Source organism: Sarcophilus harrisii, chromosome 2 (assembly GCF_902635505.1).
Source record: "Sarcophilus harrisii chromosome 2, mSarHar1.11, whole genome shotgun sequence".
NCBI classification, from domain to species: Eukaryota; Metazoa; Chordata; class Mammalia; order Dasyuromorphia; family Dasyuridae; genus Sarcophilus; species Sarcophilus harrisii.
In genome coordinates, this window is record NC_045427.1 from 614,786,336 (window position 1) to 614,810,181 (window position 23,846).

Consider the following 23,846-nt stretch of genomic DNA (forward strand, 5'->3'; position numbering starts at 1 on the left):
GGGTGGTTATGAAGATGAAAAGGGTTAACATATAATAAAGCACTTTGCTTTGCAAATCTTAAAGCTGTCGGTAAATGTTAGAAATTATTACCAACCACGTGAGGAGATTGCAGAGACTCTAGACATCATCTAGTCGAATCCCCTCATTTTACAAATGAGGAAACCGAGGTCTGCCTCAGTTTATCTCCCATGCCAGCTTCTCTTTTATTGGCCTTGGAGGAATGGAGGCTGCTGGCTCACGGTGGAGACAGGGGCCGGCTGCTGGGAGAATGGTGGGATCTGAGCCAGGTCCCTCCCATGGAAAATCACCTTGTCATTCCTCAGTCTCAGTTTGGCTGTGACAGGCCGAGAACAAAATGATGGAAATCGGGCCATAACTTACCTGATAAAACTGTGAAGCTGGCTCTTTGTACTTGGCAAACCAGAAGGGTCATTAGTAAAGGGAAGACCTGCTCATTGGAGGATATAAATCCCACCTGCTGCTGGGGCCCCAGTGGGGGATGGAGCACAGAGTGACGCAGGAGGTGAAGCCGGTTTCAATCATAAAGCCAGAGAAACTCAGACTCAAAGGGAGTTCAGAGGTCACCTATTCCAAGCCGTGCCTGAAGCATGAACAGCCTCTAGAGGTTCGTCAGAAGTTCTCCAGTGACGGGAACCCACACTCTCTCAAATCAGATTCTCCCCCTGCGCCCCCGTCCCCCCCCAACCCTTCTGAACGGCGCTCGTCAGAACATTTTCCCTTATATAAGCTGAAATCTGCTTCTCTGCCTCCACTGATTACAGCTATTCTTGCCCTCTGGGACCAAGCAGAACAATCTCTCTCCTCTTCCACATGAGAGACCTGCAAATATTTAAGGCAGCTATTGTACCTTCTTTTGAGGGGGTCGCTTCATACTTGATTCTTCTCTTGGGGCTCATGAACTTAAAAAAATATACACACACATATATGTGTGCACTGTGTGCATACATACATATGTAGATAAACACTATATTTCACTGTATTAGTTTCCTTTGAAGGCAGCTAAATGGCACGATGGATAAAGTGCTGGTCCTGAAGTCACAAAGATCTTATTTAAAATATGGCTCTAGACATTTACTAGCTTTATGATCCTGGGGGCATAACTTCTATCTCAGTTTCCTCATCTGCAAAAAGTGGGGGATATTAATAGCACCAATTCCCAGGGAGGATCAAATGAGATGATAATTATTAAGTGCTTAACATGGCACCTGGCACATAGTAGGTTCTATATAAATATTAGCTATTATTAGCCCATGTCTTTTATATGATATATTTTATTTTTTCTTTTAATTTTTAATAATAGCTTTTTATGTTCAAAATACATGCAAAGATAGTTTTCAACATTCACTCTTTTTTTTTTGCTGAGGCAATTGGGGTTAAGTGACTTGCCCAGGGTTACACAGTTAGGAAGTGTTAAGTATCTGAGGCCAGATTTGAGCTCAGGTCCTCCTAACTTCAGACCTGGTACTCTATTTACTGGGCCGCCTAGCTGGCCCTCAACATTCACTCTTGCAAAATCTTGTGTTCCAAATTTTTCTCCCTCTCTCCCCACATCCCCCCCCCCAGACAGCAAGTAATCCAATATAGGTTAAACATATTCAATTCTTCTAAATATATTTCCACATTTATCATGTTGCACAAGAAAAATCAGATCAAAAAGGAAAAATGATGAGAAAGAGAAAAAAGCAAGCAAATAATAACAAAAAGGTGAAAAAAACTATGTTGTGATCCACCCTTGGTCCCCATAGACCTCTTTCTGGATGCAGATGGCTCTCTCTATCACGTCTGCTGGAACTAGCCTAAATCATCTCATTGTTGAAAAGAGTTAAGTCCTATAGGATGAATTTTAAAAACATTATTTTGAGAAGAGCTCAGCAGCCTTCTCCAGACTGTCTAAGGCGTCTGTGACACAAAAACAGGCTAACCTGATTCTTATATGGAATTATTTCCAGTTCCATCATTGTCCTGTGCTAATTTGTCAATGTCCTTATTCAAATATGGTAAATGGAACTGAACACCACAGTCCATATGTGGCCCAACTAGGACACGGCATGAAAGATCTACAACTTCCCTTGTCTAGGGCAACAGTCTTTGGTGAATGCAGCCTCAGATGGCGTTAGTTTTTGCCTTACTGATTCATCCCACTGAAGCTGTGTCCCACATCACCAGATCTTCTTCGTGCAAACTATATGCCCCTCAGACCCATCCAGTGGATGTACAGCTCCATCCTTTGTACTCACACAATTATTTTTCGTTTTCTTCCTGTTTGATTTTATCTTCCTAGAGGAGCCTGTGATTCTAACAATTTGATAACTTCTTTTCTATCCTGATTTTCTCATCTATGTTAGTTATCCTTCAGCTTTGTGTCATCTGCAAATCTGATACATACGTCATTACTGCCTTCTTCCAAGGGACTGATAAAAATGTTTCAACATTTCCAAGATCAACAATTCAAGGCAACAATGGGCTCAACAATTTGAGACCAAAATGAGGACAGAGCCACGTGGCACTTTACTGGAGACCTTTCAGACTGATGCTAGTTCATTAACCCTCACTGTTTGGGTCTGCCCTTAAACCTTTTCATAATGCAATTAATTATAATATTATCCAATTTACAAAGTCTAAGGGAAGATGTAACATAGCGTATATTCTAAGGTTCTGATCTATTTTGTACCAACAGGTGGTGATTGTTTCAACAGTTAGATAAAGAGCTAGGGACCTCCCAGATGGCCTCAGTTACTGCTTTGGGCTGTAGAGTCACTCACTGTCTTTGCTGACAAACTAGTCCTCTCAAGCCTGGAATCCAGGGAGAGAAGTTCGATCATTTTTCTCCTTTTGGAAAGGGCCAAGTCTTGACTTCTGGAACCAGGTTCTGACACTCTTGGGAATAGGATGAGATTCACTATTGACCATTCTTATCAATCCTACAATCTCCTCTTCATGCAGTAGCTGAGGGGGCAAGTTGGATGCCTCCAGGTGGTGGGGACAGCTAAAGTCTCAAGGGAGAGAAAAGGGATTGAAAGCAAATTCTATTTACTTCAAAAATTTGGTGAGAAAAGGATTCTTTGAGTCCATATTCAGCATATATAAAAGTTCAGAGAACACTGCCTTTGGACTAGGTCAGACCGGCTTTTGACATCACTTTCATATGGTCCAGCCAAACTAGTATTCTCACTCTTCCTCATACAGGGTGCTACATCCTCCATCCTTGTGCCTTTGCCCATAGCCTGGAATACACTTTCTCCTCACTTCTGCTTCTAAGAATCCTGAGTTGCTTTCAAAGCTCAGTTCAATGTTTTTCCTGATCCCTTGAAGCTAATGGTGAACCTCCATCCTCTAAAATGTCCTTGCATTTATTTTGTACATTCTGTAGACTTCTATATGTGTACATGTTGTTTCCCCTACTAGAATATAAGTTCCTTGAAGGTAAGAATTATTTCATTTTCATCTTTGTATTTCTAGTACGTTATGAGACCTGGAGAAAGTAGGGGGCGTAATAAATCCCTATTAATCAACTCACATGGTAAAAATGACTCATCTATACATAATATGTTCACAAGGTGAAGTCACTTCTCTTCTGTACAAGTATCCCTCCCATATCATTTGGATTAGGGGGATGGCATTCTGTGATCTGGAAAATCAGCATAAAATGTTTTGGCTCTCTCTTCAGAGAAAATCTGAATTTTTTCATTTTCTTTTATGGGGTATTTACAGTATCTTATTGTAAAATTTGGGTTAAGCATTTAGTTATAGGCTCTATGTCATCTTTCGGCCTTAGTGTGTCATATATGGCTTCCACAATCCTACCCCCACAAAAAATTTCCATTTAATTCTCATACCAACCTGCAATATATTGAAACTATTATGAAAAAAGTTATGATATGGAAGGGATAATTGTACTGGGTTCAGTTGCAGACACCTCATTTCAGAAGAGATAAGTTGGTGCTTGCCCAGAGGATGATGATCAGGATGGCAGGAGGATTTGAAAGCATCCTAGACAGGGAGAAGTTAAAAGAACTCTTGGAGGTTTATCTAAAAGTGGAGACTTGATTGAAATCTTTAAATATTCAGGCAATTGCCTTGTAGATGTATAATATTCATTTTGCCTGGTTTCAGAAGGTAGAACTAGGGCCAGGGAGACAGATTTTAGGTCAATATCAAGAGATTTTTCAACTTTCTAACTGCAAGAGATGACTAACCCAAATGGAAAGACCTGCTTGAGAGGGAGTTTTCCATCCCTAAAAGTATTCCAATGGAGACTGGGGGGACCATTTGTTGGGGATGCCATAAAGGATAATCCTGTTAGGTTAGACAAGGGGGCCTCTGGGGTCTCTGCCAACCCTAAGATTCTGATTTCTAGATTGTCTCTTCTGTAAAAGTGATAGTCAGACACCCAGAAATGTCATAGAAATGCTCTGGGTGAGCCAGGGACTGGGATTTAGAGATATATAACGGACCCTATTTTGTTTATATCCTTCGTACACTGGTAAAGAAAGCAGATATTGAATCCAAACACCAATTCCTTCCTGGTTTTCTGCATGTTTCCCTCCCCATCTTAGCCTTAGGATGAGGCAGTTCAGGACCAAGAAGCAAGATCAAATGCCATGGGACGATTCTCTATGGACTGCCTCTGGCTCAACTATATGATAGATAGGCACTGTGAGTGAAACAAGATAAAGAGAAAACACAGATCTTTCTCTGAAGGAATAGACAGTCTAATTGAAGAGGTAGAACTAGAGATGATATAATTTTAGATCATTCACACAAGAAGGGAGGCAGCATGATGCACTTTGAAGATCTGGATTCAAGTCTTCCCTTTATTGGTTATATGACCCTGCACACCCTTTGATCCAGCTGTGTCATTCTTGGGTCTGTATCCCAAAGAGATCATAAAAGAGAGCGAAGGACCCACAAAGAGGCTGTAGCAGTTTTTTGTTTTTTTTTTGTGGTGGCGGTGAGGGATTGGAAATTGAGTGGAAATTCAATTGGGGAATGGCTGAATAAGTTATGGTATCTGAAGGTAATGGAATATATTGTTCTATAAGAAATCATGAGCAGGATGATTTCAGAAAATCCTGGAGAGACTTATATGAACTGATGCTGAGTGAAGTGAGCAGAACCAGAACACTATACATAATATCAATAAGATTATGTGATGATCAACTGTGTGGACTTGGCTCTTTTCAGCAATGCAGTAATTCAAGGCAATTCCAATAGACTTATTTTATTTTATTTTTTAAAAGCTTTTTATTTTCAAAACATACACATGGATTTTTTTCAATGTTGACCCCTGCAAAACCTTGTGTTCCAAATTTTCTCCTCCTTCCCCCCACCTCCTCCCCTAGATAGCAAGTAATCCAACATGTGTTAAACATGTTAAAATAAATGTTAAATCCAATATATGTATACACATTTATATAATTCTCTTGCTGCACAAGAAAAATCAGATCAAAAAGGAAAAAAAATGAGAAAGAAAACAAAATGCAAGCAAACAACAAAAAGAATGAGAATGCTATGTTGTGATTCCCACTCTGTGCCCACAGTACTCTCTCTGGGTATAAATGTCTCTCTTCGTCACAAGATCAAACAATAGACTTGTAATGGAAAACTCCATCTGCATTCAGAGAGAGAACTATGAAAACTGAATGTGGATCAAAGCATAGTATTTCCACCTTTTTTGTTTGCTATTTCTTTCTTGTATTTTCCCCCCTTGGGTCTCATTTTTCCTGCACAACATGACAGATATGGAAATATGGAAAAACATTTTAAAAGATTGCACATGTTTAACCTATATCAGATTGCTTGTGGTCTTGAGGGGGGGAAGTAAGGGAGGGAGGAAGAAAAATTTGGAACAAAAATCTTACAAAAATTAATGTTGAAAACTATCTTTACATGTATTTGGAAAAATAAAATATTATTGAGAAAAACAAAACAAAACAAAAAGATAAATGTCACACTTTTTGATGAGTATAAATAAACTTGAAGTAATCAGTTTAAAAAAGAAAAGAAAAGAAAAGAGGGGAATGAATCTATGCATTAGGATTCTCATTCTTTGCAATTTTAAAACATGATATCATCTAGGTTTTATTTTTAATTTTATTAAATATTTCCCAATTACATTTTAATCAAGTTGGGGGCATTACTCAGTGCTGTTGTGGGTTTGTGGCAAAGGAAAGTGCTTGACACCTTATTCAAGGCAACAATGAAAATATAAATTTCAAAAAAAAGACTCATGTTCATGGATAGAAGGAGTTTCTTCACCTATGCATTTCCTTAAAGCAAAAAAAAATGAGTTATTCGGTCTAATACATCTTTATTGTTGTTCAGGTAATTTTCCACTCATTGTGATCCCATTGGGGATTTTCTTTTGAAGATACTGGAGTGGTTTGTCATTTTCTTTTCCAGCACATTTTACAGATGAGAAAACTGAGGCAAATCAGGTTAAAGTGATTTGCCCAAACTTACGCAGCTAGTAAGTATCTGAAGGCCAGATTTGAACTCATGAAAATGGATAGTTCTGCTTCCAAGCCATGGATCCTAACTACTGCACCATGTAGCTGCCGCTTTGTACCCTTATCAAATGCTGAATAGTTTAGCATTGCCTGTCCCCCTGAGAGGAAGTCTAAGAAGGAAGAGACCAGTGTGGGCTGGGATAATTAGAGGAGCTAAGAAGTGGGCATGATCAATGGGAAAATTAGAAGCATCCCTCGTACAAAGGGCTGCTCTGGGCTAGATTCAGGATTGGGGTGGGGCAGGATTTCTGGGATTTAACCATTACCCTCAGCTGCATACTCAAATGACCCAAATTTCAGCTTCCTTACAGTCTGTCAGCAGTCCTTAGAGGAGGAGGACAGGAATCTAGGATAGCAAAAAGTATATCAGCTGGAGCCACAGGTTCTGGGTTCAGATCTTGCCTCTGATCCAATTTCCTGTGTGACCTTAGGGATATTATTTAAACTGTCTGAGCTTCAGTTCCCCATCTGTAAACTGTGAGGACTGAACTGGATGGCCTCTAAGGTCTCTGTCAACTGTAAACCTGTGATTCTAAGCTCTTTGAATCTCCAGTGTTTATTAAAGTTCTGAGCACATAGTAGGCACTTAATAAATTCTCACTGAATTAATGAAGGTTCTTTGAGCCAGTTTGAGACAGGCTTGGTAATAAGGTATTACTGTTTCTTCAGAAGCCAGTGTTTAGCACAGTGTCTTGCACATAGTGGGTACTTAATAAACATCAATTGATGATTTTCCATTCTCTTATGGTTAACTCATCCACCCACTGGTCCTCTCCACCCATCAAGTTGACCTACAAATCCCTGGCTATGGAGAGAAGACATAGGATGCTTTCTGTTGTATAACAGCCAGGCAGGAAAGGAGAAAAGCAGCCCAGAGCTTTTGATAAATCCTATGATTTTTCTTTCTGACACTGCTAACACATCATCAGTGTCACAAAGCTTTCTACCCAGCTCCATGCAGTTCCCTGCCTGCCCTCTCCCCCACTCCATACGGCATCCTTTTTAACACATAGCGCTTCCTTAGATTCCAGCCACATGTCACCTTGCCCTGGGCAGCTCTTAGTTTGGTAATTTAGGAAAACAAAAAGGGTTTGCTTCCCTCTTTAGTCCCTCAATATCCCCTACCAGCTGAGGTTGGGGCCTGGAACTTCCTCGATTCAGCTTCGCTATTTCTCGTCCCATGACGCCCTCTGGTCCCCTAGTGAGGACCCAGAGATTCCTCAGATAGTCTTTGATCCTTCAGCAGGATGGCTGGTGCCTCAGAGGGGACTCAGAGGCACCGAACTCACAAAGAAATTAACATTGATGTTTCCAGCACACAGCAGGAAAACATTTGTCCCAATCCTGGGGGGGAACATGCAAAATCCCTAAGGATATGAGATGTTTTCATTTTTTAAAATGCTAGTTTTTGTTTTATGATCATTTCCTAATATATTCTTCCCTTCTGCCCCATCTCTTCTAACAGAAGAAGGCAGTTCATCAAAAGTAATCTACCCATAAACCAAGTCTTACGATATGTGGAGGGTTCCACATCCATCGTCTCCCATATTCGCAAAAAGAGAGAAAATTGTATTCTGCTATCTCTTTTTCTGGGCCAACATTATTTGGTTTTGATTTTTTTGTACTTTCATATGATGTTATGATCATCATCGTGTATATTGTTTAGTTGTTTTCATTTTTGTCTTTCTACCCAAAGGAGACATTTTAATAAAGATTGAATTGAACTGGAATTTAAACATAGAATCCCAACTAGGCTAGTACCCAACAGATAGAGAAGATTGAGGTATGAGGAACTCCTCATGCTTCAAACTCCATGGATTCCAAGAGACTTGGAATCTCTCCTCTACCTGTAAGTATCTGAGAGAGTAGGGTGATGTAGGAATAGACTGTCCCTGTGTCTTGGAGATCCACATCAGGCATGGTATAATTTTAAAAAAATTTTATTCTTTTTTTTTTCTGCTGAGACAATTGGGGTTAAGTGACTTTCCAAGAGTCACACAGCTAGGAAGTGTTAAGTGTCTGAGGTCACATTTGAACTCAGGCCTGGCTGACTTCAGAGCTGATGCCCTATCCATTGTGCCATCTAGTTGCCTCCAAACATGGTATTCTTAGGCTCTTGGCTGCCACAGGTATTTTTATATAGGAATGCTAGTAGAGGAGAAGGCGGCACATAGTCATCTCACCGAACTCAAAATTATCCCTAGTATCTAGCATCAAAGCAAATAATCCAACTCTTTGGGCAGACCTGTCAGAGGCTGTCATGGAACAAATAGGTGAATTGACACTGATACAGGGATTCACTGACAGGGATGGGGAAGGTTAAGAACTCAGCACCTTTACTGGATGGTGACAGTTAAAATTGGACATCTAGCATCATCAATCTCTCTGCCCCTAGAAAATATACCTATAGTCTCTCTTTGGATCCATAGTTATCAGCAGTCCACCCAGCCCCAAAACACTCTCTCATATGAAAAATCAAAACCAAATGAAATCAGTGCATCAGCTCAATTGATGGCACAGAGTGATTTCACCAAGCTATGGGATTCCACTCCCCAAAATCTTTGCTTCTCTTGGTCACCATCTTGTTATCCCCATTCCTCTTCCCTAGTTGTTGCATCCTCCTAAGAGCCATCTTATTCTGGTTATTTATTCCCTTTGGGATCACATACCCTGGACCAAAGAAGTGCTAGTAGATATTTAACATAGGTTTTCCAAAGAAAGGATGCAAGATGCACTTTTGATTTTCATCTGCATTATCATCTCCATCATTTTCTTAAGTCCAGACAATTAACAAAACAGTAAGTCAAATATCTGTAGTGTTTGTGGATTTTGGAGTTGTAAATTTTGGCAACTGCTTTTCCCTAGAAGAGCTGACTCTGTCACATCCCCAAGGAGGCAATACCACACTGACTGCTCTCTACAGACAACTAGCTCAACCCATTTTTGCTCAGAATTCAGTCAAAGGGGAAGTCAGAAAGATCATAGTTTTCCAGTAGTCCAAATTATTTACAAGTAAGAGAGAGGAGTTCCTCCCTACAAATGCAGGCTTACCTGAGACTATGGTGTAGCCAATTCCTCGAGGCCGGCCCTTATCTTGGTCAACCGCTGTGATCATGCGCACTGTTGTGCCCTGCCAGACAAAAACATCATTACCACCACTGGAACTTCGTGTCCCCCTTTGTTAGCTGTCCTTCCCATCACCCACCCCTGGAGGGAAGGACCTCTCCCAGAAGGAGCCGGTAAAATCCTCATGATGCTGGACCAATCAGCAGAATGTACAGGAGTTCAGATTAGTTCTGCTCTCTGCCTGCTCTGAGCAGTTAAGTTCCCAATGTCATTGGGTAAAGGTCTTTTGGAGGAGGCTAACCCTAAAAATAATAAAAACTGACAAATCCAGCCTTTAAACTATACAAAGCTCTTCACATACACACATACATCCCACTTCAACTGATGGTAATGGCAATGGAAAGGTGGTTATTAGATACTGAATATCATAAATAAGAAAGTGGAAACTTAGAGGTCAGATGATTTGTCCATGGTCACACAAATGGTATCAGATGCTGGATTCAAATCCAGAACTCTCCTAACATTGAAGCTAGGATTCTTTCTACCATACTAGACTGATTCACCAACATCCATCCCCACCTCTCATTTTTTTTAGAGTCAAATAAGTCACCCAGTAGAGATAGAATTGCAGATTAGAAGAGGAAACATCTGTGGTCTACTGTTGTATATTCCATCAAATCTTTATAGAGTCTCATGTAGGTCATAGAACCTTCTTGAGCTTTTACCAGGATATATAGAAGTAAAGAAAAATTTTCTATCAAATAATATTTTACCAAAATAACCAAAATAGAATGCTGCTAGTCTAAAAAATGGACTACAGCATCTAAGCGATGGGGGTATCTGACCAAAAAAAAAATTGGAAAAAGCCATTTAGAACAATGTATAAAGATGGGAAGGGTAGAGTGCAAACAAAGTTGAATCTTAAAAAGAATGCTACAAACCTACACGAATAGTGTCAGGAAGGTTGAAGCCCAGAAGGAGTCAAGCTGTGTGAAAAGTATTAAGTATAACAAAAGGGATTTTTAAACCTCACCTATATTTAGAGCAAGAAGAGTGAGATGGGGATTAGGTTCATGGCTTGAGGAAGATAGTGTGAAGAGAAGCCAGAAGAAGCATAATAAAGGCTGGTTGAATTGAAAGAAGGTAGAACCACTTTACTCCTGTTTTGTTTTATCTTCTTTACCAGAAAGAATTACCTTCAAAATGAAAAGGATAGAACTTGTTGGTCAGTCATGTCTGACTCTTCATAACTGCATGGACCATAGCATACCAAGCTCTTTGATCCTGCAAAGTCTGTCCAAGCTAATGTTTGTTGTTTGCAAGGAGGATAGAATAAAAGCTAGATAAAATGGAATTGAAGTCTAAGATAAATGAAGGAATGTTAAAAAAGCATTAGGTGCTTGTAAATTAGTTCAATTCTAGAGTATGATAAGTATGAATAAAGTAAGAAAAGAGTAAAGTAAAAGAGTAAGACTAAAAGGTGCAATCATCAAACCACTCCATGAGATCTTTGAGTAATCATAGTTGAAGTGTTCTAGTAGAAAGGAAAATACAGCACCGACTTTCAAAATAAGAAAAAGGTAGATTGCAGACACTACCAATCAATGAACTAAACTTCAATCTTTGGCAAAAGTACAGATGCCATCAAGTAGATGGTATGAGAACATTTAGAAAAGATTTTTGGGATCACTAGGAACCAACACAGATTCATAAGGAGCATTTTATGTCAAACTAATTTTGATTCTTTTTCTGAGAGGGTTACTAGACTTGTTAAATGAGAAAATACTATAGGCACAGTAAATTGATTTCAGCAACACATATGAGAAAGTCTCCTTGAGATACTTTTATGGCAAAAGTAAAAAAGATGGGCTGAAAACCTAAACTTTTCAATTTAGTAAAATCACATAGTTGAATGGCCACACCCAAAGAGTGATCAAAGGATCAACATTAAACTTGAGGATCTGGAGCTAGTGACAGGGATTCTTACTTGGTTCCATCTAATTCAACAATTTCATCAGAGTGTCTCCAATATGCTGATGAGGCAAAACTAGAAAGGATAGTGAAAAGACAGAACTGAGATTCAAAAAAAGATTTTTGATAGGCTAGAATAAATCTAATGAGATTAAATCTAATGGTAATAAATAGAATTTAGTTTTTAAAAAATCGACTTGGAGGATCGAGACAGTTATTTATGTGTAAAATTTGGAGGGGCTTCCGTTGACTATGAATTCAGTGTGAACTAACAGGATGGTGTGGCCATTCAAAGCTTAATATAATTAAGGCTAATAGAAGAAACAACCAGCTCGTGCCATAGTGAATAGAACAATGGATTTAGAGCCAGGAAGATATATCTTCCTGAGTTTAAATCTGGCCTCACTTGTTGACTATGTGACAAGTCACTTAACCTTGTTTGCCTCAGTTTCCTCATCTGTAAAATGAGCTAGAGAAGGAAAGGACAAATCACTTCAATGTTTTTTGCCAAGAATCTCCCCAAACAGGGTCACAAAGAATCAGACATGGCTGAAATGACTGAATAACAACAATATGAAGAGAAGTGCGGTCTTTCTTTTAAGGGAGATAATAAACTTACTATACTTTTTATTGGTCAGCCTGCACCTGGAAAACCATAATAACTTCTGGGCTAGTGTGTGTATGGAAGATGGTGAAGGTCTGGAATGCATGTCATAGTCAAAGCAATTCAACTTAATTCAAGAAGCACTATTTGCATGAAGAATAGAAAAGGGGATTCTTAGTTTAATGAAGAGAAGACTAAATGGGTGTGTGATAAACAATCAGAACTAGGTTCAATGAGCAGAAGTTACTAGAGAGCAAATTACAGCTCAGTGTAAAGAAATGTTCTCTAACACAGAACTGAAAGGTCATCTTATCCACCTCATTCATTTTACATCCCAGGTGCCTGAGGTGACTTGCTCAGATGATGCAAGTAATAAATAACTGAGCTGGAATTTGAACTCAGGTCCTGTGGTTCCAAATCTAGCATCCTGTGTGCTACGCCACACTGTCCAGTTCAGATATAAAAGGGAGGGACTGCTTTGTGAGGTGGTGAGCATTCTGTCCTTGTGAGCATTTAAGAAGAAGTGAGGTGATCAGGGACATTGTTGAGGGATCTAATGATTGTTTGGACTGTAGGACCCGACATCTCCTGACTCAAGTCACTGGCAATAGGGCAGCTGCAAGAGCAGTGACCATCTGGCCCCATGGTCAAGAAGGCAATGATTTGGGGAGGAGCCGGTGGGGATCCAAGTGTGTCGGCCCTGATGGCTGAATTCCCCATCTCTCCACACTAGCCTTTGCACTCTCCCCAGATATCATACATATCCGTCTTCCTATTCCACAATCAATGCCCTGTGCACTGCATTTATAACACTTTGCTCCTATGTTTATATTGGTTTATGGGAACGGGCCAGGAGGCATCCTTTCTCCCTCAGGGAGAATGTCAGCAGAAGTATTTGCATAACTAATAAGGGCACCCAGGAGGCCCTGGCAGCCTTGTGCCAATGTCATCATCTATCAGTCGAAGGTTGGAACAGAGTGTTCCTATTCAATATCCAGCTCACCCTTCAGGCTTCCTCCTCCCATTGTTCTGACTGAATTTGCAGACTGATGATACTGACTTGCCTTAACATCAGTCCTTATATCCTGAGTGATGTGTCAGTTAAAAGGGGAGGCCAAACTACCAAAAAAACAGAAATTTCTGAAAAAATCAATTTAGAGACCCTCTCTAGCTCTGGATTTGGATTCCCCAAACCTGACAGTCGAACCTAAGCTCTGCTATTTTCTGCCTTTGTGACTCTGGTCAAGTGATTTCATTTCTCAACTGTGAAATAAAGGGATTGGACTAGAACAGGGGTTCCTAGTTTGGGGATGCACAAACTTATTGCTTTCTAAAAATGTTGTAATATTTATTTAATTTATTTAAATATATTTAATTATAGTCCTATTTATTTTCACTTATATATTTAAAAATGTTATTCTGAGAAGGAGCATATAGGTTTCCCCATGTGACCCAAAGGATTCATGGAAAAAAAGCAAAGATTCCTTGGTTTTGGTGATTTCTAAAATTCCTTTCCATTAGAAATATATGATCTTTGAACCCCATCACCAACATTGGAAAAAATCTAATATCCATGATTGAATTCAACTTGATTCTAATTTTCTTTCTGTCTCAATTTAACCAGCTTTTCCATGATTTGAGAGATGATCCAGTCTTGCTATCAACTGCCTGATCCAACTCTCACCTTGGTGGTATTGAGTTAAACTTGTTTCTTCTTACAAAGATGTGAAAAAAAATTCTTTAGCATTTAGTTTAGTTGCAACAAAGTGAGACACTTCAAAAGGAACTTGTATTAACAATTTGAAAAACATAAGGAAAACAAAATCCCAAAGCCCCCTCATATTGCAAAAAAGCATAAAAAAGGATGACTTTAGAGAGAATAGATTCTGTGCTTAGTCAAAGTCCAGTCATTGAGTATCTTGGCTGACATGGCTTATGGGACATCCAATTCCCTAGTTCCTATTCCTTGATTCAAGCTTGTCTAGACAATCCCATTCATAAGCCACCTTGTACATCTCTTGGGGGGTTTCCCTCTCACTGTTTCTTTTGGCCCTCTCTCCTTCCTTTTAGGTTTCTTGAGAAGATAAAATTAAATGGCTAATGGTTTACCCCAAGTTTACAGAGAAAGGAACTGTTAGAGTTTAATAGATTATATTTATCAGAATTGAAATCAGAGCTGGTATTTTTCAATAAGACTTTCCTCCCCTCTTGTAATACACAAAGAGTCATCTTCCCATTGACTTTCCTCAATTCAAAAATTTTCAATCAATAAATCTTTAAGTATCTATTAATACCTACTGTATGTCGGTCACTGATTGGACAGTAGGGGTTTCAAGCCCAAAGGATGAAACTATCTCACTTATAATGCATTTATGCATACAATGACAAAAAGGAAGCAATATTTGCTCTCTAGTAGCTTGTCCTCCCTCTGAGAAAGTCCAAACAGCCATTATTTTCCATCCTTTTCCTTCTGCTTTTGAACAAAGCCTTGTTCCCAACTAGAAGAATTCTATCCTGCCCAATTCAGGTTATTTTTCATTAGTCCCTGAGAGTTAGATAACAAAAAGGAGACCGGTAGCTATTTCTACCAGGTGACTTCAGAAGAAGGGCAAGACCTGAAGGTCACAAGGAAAACCACACTATCCCATTTAAAAAATGTTAATTTTAGAGGGGTTGGGGTTGGGGAATAGTCCTTGAGAGCAGGGTCCTGGCCTTTCAGTTTATTTGTGCACATAGTAACCACAGAGCAACAAACTCAAGGAGTTACTTAAATAATCAATATATAATGGTTATATAAATGTATATATGTATTAAAATACATATTATATATGACTATTACATAATATAATATACAAATATAATCTTGAATGATTTCTATGTAACATTTATTAAACACCTACTGATGAGGTCAGGGTAGCAATTCCTAGTTTGAAATAAACATGTGACAAATTCACAATGACCATTCTCTTTCCCAAAAGGTAAGTTTATTTAGGAGAAGGAGTTACAGACAAAACAAAGAGATAAAATAGGTACCAGGAGTCACAAATGTGGAACAGATAGAGGAGAGAAAAGGGTTACCAAGGAAAGGAGTTTGGAAGAATCCATTAAAGGAATATGCCATAAGACCATTGATTGGCAGGTTAAAGCCATAGAGGAGTCTAACAGACTAACCAGAATTAGCTATATGAAGGAGAAAGACATTATGAGAAGGAGAGAAAATACCCCATAGTGGACTTGGTCTTGGAAGGGACTTAACAAAGATCTTCATTCTAAGCAGATCTTTATAGGGGAAATAAAACCTTGGGGGTTTCTCAAAGGAGGAGGGAAATACCAGAAAAGAATTTGGTAGCTCAAAGGGAGGGATCAAGATGGAATAGCTGGTAGACCAGGTCCAGTCCTAGCTAAAGACATGCTAATCCATATTGGAAAGGTTGTTTAAAGATGCTCAGAGATTTGAGGGACAGACAATGGAGGTTGATAAAGAATTTCATCCTCACAATCACTCTATACAAGCAGGATAGTCTGGGACTTGGCTATGTCTGATAATAATAGCAGGTTGGGCTTCTTCCTGATAGGGGAAGAGAGGAAGCTCAGAGTCCACATCACTTACTAAAGTCATGGGACAGATGATAGGATTATGTGTCAGAAAGAGAATGGGTAGAGGACAACAAATGACGGCTACTGGTGAGCAGAAGACGCATTAGTCACAGAAGACTTTGAAGAGCTTCTAAATATCCTCAATCCCTGTAAAAAAGCCCATTCTTACATTAAGTTTAACCCAGCACCTTTCAGGACCCAGCCATCTAGTATAGTTACATCAATCTCAAATAGAAACAGGCAACTTAGAAAACCACAAATTTAAATTATCTGTCTTGTATTGTAAGGTGGTGTCATAGTGTTTAGACCACTCTAGATTTAAGAAGACTTATCTGTGTGAGTTCAAATCTAGTTTCCAACAGTTACTGTGTGAGCCTGAACCAGTCACTATACCATCTTTGCCTCAGATTCCTTATCTATAAAATGAGCTAGAGAAGGAAATGGTGAACCACTCCAGTATATATATGTGCCAAGAAAACCCCAAATGGGGTCGCAAAGAATTGGACATGACTGAACAACAAGAAATGTTGTATTTTGTTTTTATATATTTGAATAAATGTTTCCCAATTTGCACATAAATGTGGTTCTGGCCACACCCAGGAGGTTTGCCCGAATAGTCTAAATTCGACATCTCCAATGTAGTCTAATGTTACTTGTTTGACAGGTGAGGAAATGGAACCTCAAGAAGATTCACTCAAACCCACATGGCTGGGAGGAGCTGGGGCTAGATCTCAGGCTCTGACTCTTGGATTGTAGGGTTCCACACTGCTCTTCAGAGTGTGGCCAGGAAATCCAGGAAAGCAGGTGGCTATTTCAACTAGGAAAGGACAATTAGAGGGTGAGAACTAAAGCTTGTGATGAGAGCTACACCTGTGCCTCAGCAAGCAGGATCTGATGATCTCTGACAAAGTTTGGGGTTTCTTTCCTTTTTTTTTTTGGTAAATAAATCCATTTTTAATAAAACCTTGAGCTTTTAATACAGGTACAGACAGACAGGCTAGAGATATTATAGGAAGGAATTAACTGGGAGGAGTGAGTGCTCCTGGGAACACAAAGTACTTGTTTCAGTTTCTAAATTATTATTTCTTCAATATACTGAAATTTATTTCTAAAGGCAGGGAGAAGGGAAGGCCTTCTCTGGTTATGGGGCTGGACAATATGCTCTGCTGGCTCCTGGAATAGACTACAGCCCAGGGGGCCCTACAGGGTCATAACCAGAGAAAAGATGAGAAGCAGAAACAGATTGAGGTGGAAGACTCCGATTATGATTTGGAGATTTCCAGGGAGTCCAGATCCCCTGTCCTAGGGCTTAGCATGCTGGGAATATACTCAACCCAGTCCTCTCATACTAAATAAAGAGACTGGATGATGAATGTCCACTGGGAAGATGGATGCCCCTGGAAATGTTCAAGGTATGGGTAATCTTTTAAAATGTGTTTCTATATGGCAATCAGTCAACAAGCATTTATTAAATAGTTACTATGTGCTGGGCACTGCACTGAATGCTGGGGGCACAAAAAAAGGCAAAAGCAGCCCTTGTCTGCAGATAGTTCACGTGGAAAATTGGAGATGTAAATAGCAAAGTGGGTACAAGAAGGTAATGTCAGTGAGAAGACACTAGCAGGGGCTTGGGAAAGACCTGCAGAAAGTAGGCTCTGGAGGGAGTTGCCAAGTAGGCCTGGAAGTTTAGAGTAGAGGGAGAAGAGGAAGGCCATTCCAAGCAAGGGGGACAGCTAGTGAAAATGCACGGAGGTGCGAAAGGGACTCTTGTGTGTGAAAAATAGTAAGTGGGCAGATGTAACTATATCACAGAGCGCCTGGAACGAAGTAGAACACTGGAACTATAGGAAAGGACTTTAAATGTTAAATAGGATTTTGTATTTGATCCTCTAGGCTAAATATTCCTAGTTCCTTCAATGCTCCCTCAAAGGGAACCATTCATTTATTGAATAAGGGGGCGTCATATCTGAGCTTTAGGAAAATCACTTTGGCAGTTGAGTAGAAAAGGGACTGAAATGGGAAAATGCCTGTAATGGGGATGATGGGGATGAGAAAGACCCCAGCAAAAGACCAGGTCCTTGGTAGCTAAGTGGGCCATAGTGAGGGGCACTGATAGGAAAGGGCCTTTGTTGAATTTAAATGGACCCTTGTCACTTGTTTGACAGGTGAAGAAATGGAACCCCAAGAAGTAAAGTGATTGCAAAGTAACTTGAATTACTGCGTACAACTGGGAGACCAAGCTACTCCCTGAGCAAGCAGGGAAGGACATGGCAGGATTATCATGTCCTTAAGTGGGCTTTTGTTGCAGTAGGTATTCTTTGCATTAACAAAATTATTCTGATCCCACGATTACTGTATCCAATCAGAAGGCCAAGCTATGGCTAAACTACTCTTTGGAACTTAGCCTGCTGCCAACAGAGCAATAAAATCTTTGCCTCTTGAGCTGGAGATGGTCTAAGCCTACAATTTTTTGGAGACACCTCACAACACCCACTCAAATCCCCAATATATTTTTGGGGTTCGACCCCTACACCCATCAGGGAGACCAGTTAGAAGGCTATCGTGATAGTCCACATGAGAAGTGTTGAGGATCTGTATTGATGGTGACTGTGTGAGTGGAGAAAAGGGGATATCTATACGAGAGACTGTGATAGTGGAAACAAGATCTGCTATGGGGGACAGGGGATGGTGGGTGGAGCAAGTGAGGAATGGAAGATGATACCAAGATTGTAAGTTTGGAGGATTGGGAAGATGGCAGCACTCTTGACAGTTATAGGAAAATTGGGAAGGGGAGAGAGAGGTTTTAGGGGAAGAAAATGAGTCCTGCTTTGGCCATGGTGATTCTGAGATGGCTATCACAAATATCCAATGAGAGGCAGATGGGTGGCAGAGTGGATAGAGCACTGGACCTGAGTCTGAATCCTTGGCAAGTCACTAACTCTTTCCTGGCCTCAGTTTTCTAATTTGTCAAATGGATCTAACGGCAAAGCTTAAAGTGTTACAAATGTTAATGATTATGAAGCCGTAATGTCCAAAAAGCAGCTAGAAATTCAAGGTGGACTTTGGAAGAGATATTAGAAATGCTTGTCTGGGAATCATCTGTAGAAAGATGACATGAGTGAAACTATGAGAGCTGATGAGAGAGAGAGAGAGAAGAGAGAGGGAGAGAGAGAGAGAGAAAGAGAGAGAGAGAGAAGAGAGAGAGAAGAGAGAGAGAGAGAGAGAGAACGATCAGCTATGGAGGGAGTAATAAATGTCACAGGAGGTTAAAGGTGATGCATTTGGGATTCTCTCTGACCTATCTTTCCAGCTATTTTCCTTTTCTTTCTTCTATTTTTTCCTTTTCTTTCCTCTTCTTGCTTCCCTCCCTCTTTCACTCTTTCTTTTTTCTTCCCTGCTTTTTTATTTCTCTTCCTTCTTTCTTCTGTTTGTTTCCTTTCTCTTCCTCCCTCTTTACTTTCCTTCTTACCTCTATCTCCTTTCTTTCTTCTTTACTCCATCCATTCCTCTATTCCTTCCTTCCTCTCTTTGTCCCTTTAAATATTCTATATTCCAAATCAAATGGGCAGCCTGCAGTTTCCCACATTCAAAGTACTGGTTCTTACTTCTACATTTCCTAAATTATGTTTCCCCATTCCTCAAAGATGCTCACCCATCATGGCCACCCTTCCTCCTCCTCCTTTTGCTTTCAGTTCAAATGGATCTTTCTGGATGAAGCCTTCCCAGAGAAATCTCTTCTTCAGATTCCTTTGTGTCATGCTTTTGCACATCACATCCTACTCCCAATGGACTATAAGCTCTCAGAGAGCAGGGGCTGCTTAGTTTTTGTCTTTCTACAGCCCCCTTCTCCATCCTGTCAGTACTTAGATATTGGTGGAAGAGAGGGCAATGCTTAAAATTCCTCTCTATCAAATCCGGGCATCCTTAAGAACTGCAGCAAGATTTGGGAGGGTTTTTAGAAAATAGGGGAGTTCTCTCTTCTAGGACCTATTTCCTCTTCTTCCACACTTCATCTATACTCATCTTCTATACCCATAACTATGAGAACATTCTTCCTATCTACTCTCTTCTCTTTCCTGCTTCTATTATGGGATTAAGGACTTGAAAGGTGAATCTACAGTCCTGTGACGGGGTGGGAGGAGTCCCTTAAAATGAAGGAGGTAGAGGGATGGGGCAAGAGAGCCAGTGGGGGCTTCTGAGAGCTGCTCCAGCAGATTTAGAGGCAGAAAATCCTATTTCGCAGTCCTTCATTCCAGTCAATTCCAGTGAAAGGGCTGATAGAATCAGCTGGCAGGAATTTGCTGCCGTCTATCCGCTCCTTTTGCCTTCTATCACCCCTGTGCTGACGGGCAGGCTGACATGCTGCTGCTCGAGTGAGGAAATTAAAATTTGATGCAATAATCCCAAATAAGAAGGATTTTATTAGGTAATATATACACTTTAGATTAGGCATTCTCACCTGATACATAGATAGAGAAACATAGACATGCTGGGAGCCACAGATAACAAGGGAGCATAAGAGACAGTGGCAGAAAGGCCCATGAAGCCTTCTTGGTAACTGTGGCTGGGATAGAAATACAGTGTCCTACTCCCTTATGGAGAGGCCGAAGGGTGGGTAATTGTCCTTTTTTGTACTTGTCTGACTTGGGAATAGGAGCGTGTCTAATTCAGGGCTCTGAACTTTAAAAGGGTTATGGAAGAGTGAAAGAAGGCAATAGAAATGCTTAAGTAAAATGGGATTCTATATACGAAGTGCTATATGTTCATTAATATTCTGATAATGCCGATGATGATGATGATGATAAGTAAATCGGGCTTTAAGAAAATTGCCAAAGAAATTGGGAATTTCTAAGAGACTTTTTTTAACCTTCTCTGTATGACCAGGAACTCATTTTTTTGCATTCTTTATATCTCCAGCATTTAGCACAGTGCCTGGGCACATAGCAGTCACTTAATAAATGTCAGGTGATTGACTGACTTAAATGGAAAAATCTGGGGGGAGAAAGGAGATGTGGAATTGAAATACCATTTTTTTGCAAATGGAGACAGGGAGAGGAAACATTGGTTTTCTGGGAGTAAACGACATCCTAAGAGACACTAAAACTGTACTTCCAGCTGCCCAGGGAACCAGGAATGGCTGCTTGGGGAGTATGGAAAATGCCTTCAATATATCAGCCAGAATCAGCGGAAGAAGTTCTTTGACTTGTTCATCACTTACCCAAAGAGCCATGTGGGAATCATGACCAGGATTAGAACAGAACTATAGATGTCTAACATTGAGGACCCTTGGGAATGGTAGAAACATTTATGAAGCACCTACTATGTGTTTGGGGATTGTGCTAAGCACTGGGTATTCAAATATAGGAAATAAAAATAAACCCACCCTTAAGGAGCTTACATCTAACGGGAAAAGATATCACATAAAAGAAAGCTAAAAAGTGAAGGTCACCAGGAGGAGGGATATCAAAAGCCAAGAATGAATATACCCCTGCTCCTAATCCCATTCTAATTATGAATATTGCTGAAAGAATCCTAGCTTGAATTTGATGAGTCTATTTCTCTCTCTGTCTCTCTGTCTCTCTCTGTCTCTCTGTTTGTCTCTCTGTCTCTGTCTGTCTGTCTATCTCTGTGTCTCTCTCTCTCTCTCTCTCTCTCCTCCCCCATCTCCCTTCCTCTCCGCACTCTGTCCCCCTCTCTCGGTTTCTCTTTTTCTGTTGAAGGGGAGGAGGTGGAATAAGGGAATAAGTAAAAAGAGCTGGTGTTTATAGCAGCAGGTTAATGTTTGCAAAGTGCTTTACATATCTTATCTCATTTGATTCTTATAATTATTATGGTCATTTTCCAGATGAGAACACTGAGGTCCAGAGTAAGATGTTTGTTCCTTTTCATACAGCTACTGTCTGAGGTGGGATTTAAACTCAATTATCTCTGGACTTTAAGCCCAGCATTCCTTCTACTCCATCATACTGTCTTATATAACAAAACTTTTTTTTTGTGGGGGGTGGTAGTGGTCTGATTTGTGATTTCACAGCTATGAGAAGTATCCTCTTTCCACCATATTACCCTGCCTCTCCAACAAACAGCAGAATCAATTAGCAACATTTATTCAACCAAGACTGAATGCTCCTAGATTATGACCAAGTTTGAGCCAAAAATATATATATATGAAAAGATATCTTCTCCCTCTTCCACTTCCTGCTTCTTTTTCCTCCCCCTTCCCCTATCACCTTCTTCCTCCCCCTCCTCCTTCCCTTTCTCTTTCTTTTCCTTCTTCTCCTCAACTCCTATCCTCAGCTTCTTTCTAGACATGGGGAACTATGGGTATGCAATAGTGCATTTAATGATGTTAGACGTAAAAAAATACTGACTAGTTTTCTTGAACTGTTGCTCGCCCCATACCTTCCTTTTAAAGTTCTTTGTTACAAAGGATTGTCTCTGGAAGGAATGGGGGAAGATGCATTGTGAAGTTTGGCTTCTGTAAAATGAAATTTATTTTACAAAACCAATATATATGGAAACTTTAAGAAGTCCATGTGGTTTGGAGGATAGGAGGCTATCTCTGAGTCAGGAATCACAGAATTGGGGAGATGGAAGAGATTTTTTGTAGCCATCTAGTCCAAAACATCCACAAAAATAATCCTGGAGAATGGCTACTCAGTCTCTGCTTGAAGACCTTTAGGTGGGGGAGCCACCATCTCCCAGGGCAGCCTGGCCACTTTGGAAAGCTTTAATTATCGACAAGTTTCTTCTTTGACATTTAGCCTGTATTTGTCTCTTGGTAACTTCTACCCCTTGCCTCTGAGCTCTACCCTAAATGGTATAGTGCTTAGGAAAGACCTGAGTTCAAGTCTGAGCTCAGACAGTTTCCTTAACTGTAAAATGAGATTAATAATAGCACTCACTTACCAGAGTTGTTGCAAGGATCAAATGAGATAATAAAGTTCTCAGCACAATGCTTGGCACATAGTTGTTGCTTAATAAATCCTTGTTTCCCCTCCCTCTATCCTTACCCCCTGCATTTTATCCTTCTTTTCTTCCCTCCCTCCCTCCCTCCCTCCCTCCCTTCCTTCCTTCCTTCCTTCCTTCCTTCCTTCCTTCCTTCCTTCCTTCCTTCCTTCCTTCTTTCCTTCCTTTTCTTCTTCCCTTGGGGTCAACAAGAACAAATATAATTGTTCCTCTACTCAAGTGCCCTTCAGAGATTTGAAAATCATGATCATATCTCTTCTGAGTCTTGTCTTCTCCAACCTTTAACCAGTCCCCATATTCATCACCTTCCTAGTAGCCCTCATCTGGGCATTTTGCACTTGATCATTTTCCTTCTTAAACCACAGCAGCCAAAATTGAACCCAGTGCTCCAAGTCTTGCTCCTAACTTATACTGATTGTGTGACCTTGAACAAGTCACTCAGGTTCTCAGTGGCCAAGATAATTCTTTGAGAATATCAGTTTCTGGATCAGTGTTTCCATATTGGGAATTCCTCTTCCAAAGAAATCATGCGACTGACCCCTCCTGCCACCCCTCACAAATGCTTAATATATACTCAACATCCTGAAATGCATTAAGGAAGATAACAAAAGAACAAAATTACAGACCATCCAAATCTAGGTAAGGAGTGAATCTAACTTACTGAAAGAATAATGAACAACACAAAGCAGGAATTAAGTGTTCAATTGTGTGGTGCTGGCTAATGGATGCTAGAGGAAGTCAGTGGAGGAAGGGATGAGGAGAGGGGGATGAAATGGTCAAGGAGATTTCATGGAGAAAGTGGCAATTAAATTATGCTTTCAAGACTCGCCAAATCTGAGCAGACAGGAATTCTGAGGGTGGGAAGGATAGACTTCCAAGTGGATTGGGATGTCATAAGTGAAAGAGAAGATGGGAAAATGATGGGAAGTTTAATGTAATTAGAAAGAATTGTGAGTTTTGAAAAGCAGTGGAAAATGAGGTTAGAAATATAGATGAAGGCCCTGAATGATACTGCTAACCTCCATGGAAATATTGGAATGGGAATGACTTTTAGAGTTCTATCTTGATGAGATCAGAATATTTTTCACCCCAAACACATATTCCTTAAAGG

At 40.1% G+C, this 23,846-nt stretch overlaps 1 protein-coding gene across 1 annotated transcript in view; it reads right to left on the reverse strand.

Moving 5' to 3' along the window:
* The window catches only part of CDH23 (cadherin related 23), a 575,832-nt gene that overhangs the window by 283,503 nt on the left and 268,483 nt on the right, over positions 1-23,846 (reverse strand). The window contains exon 9 of the mRNA XM_031956552.1: positions 9,583-9,661. Within this exon, the coding sequence (XP_031812412.1) occupies positions 9,583-9,661 (79 nt within the window). The remainder of the gene's footprint in view (positions 1-9,582; positions 9,662-23,846) is intronic.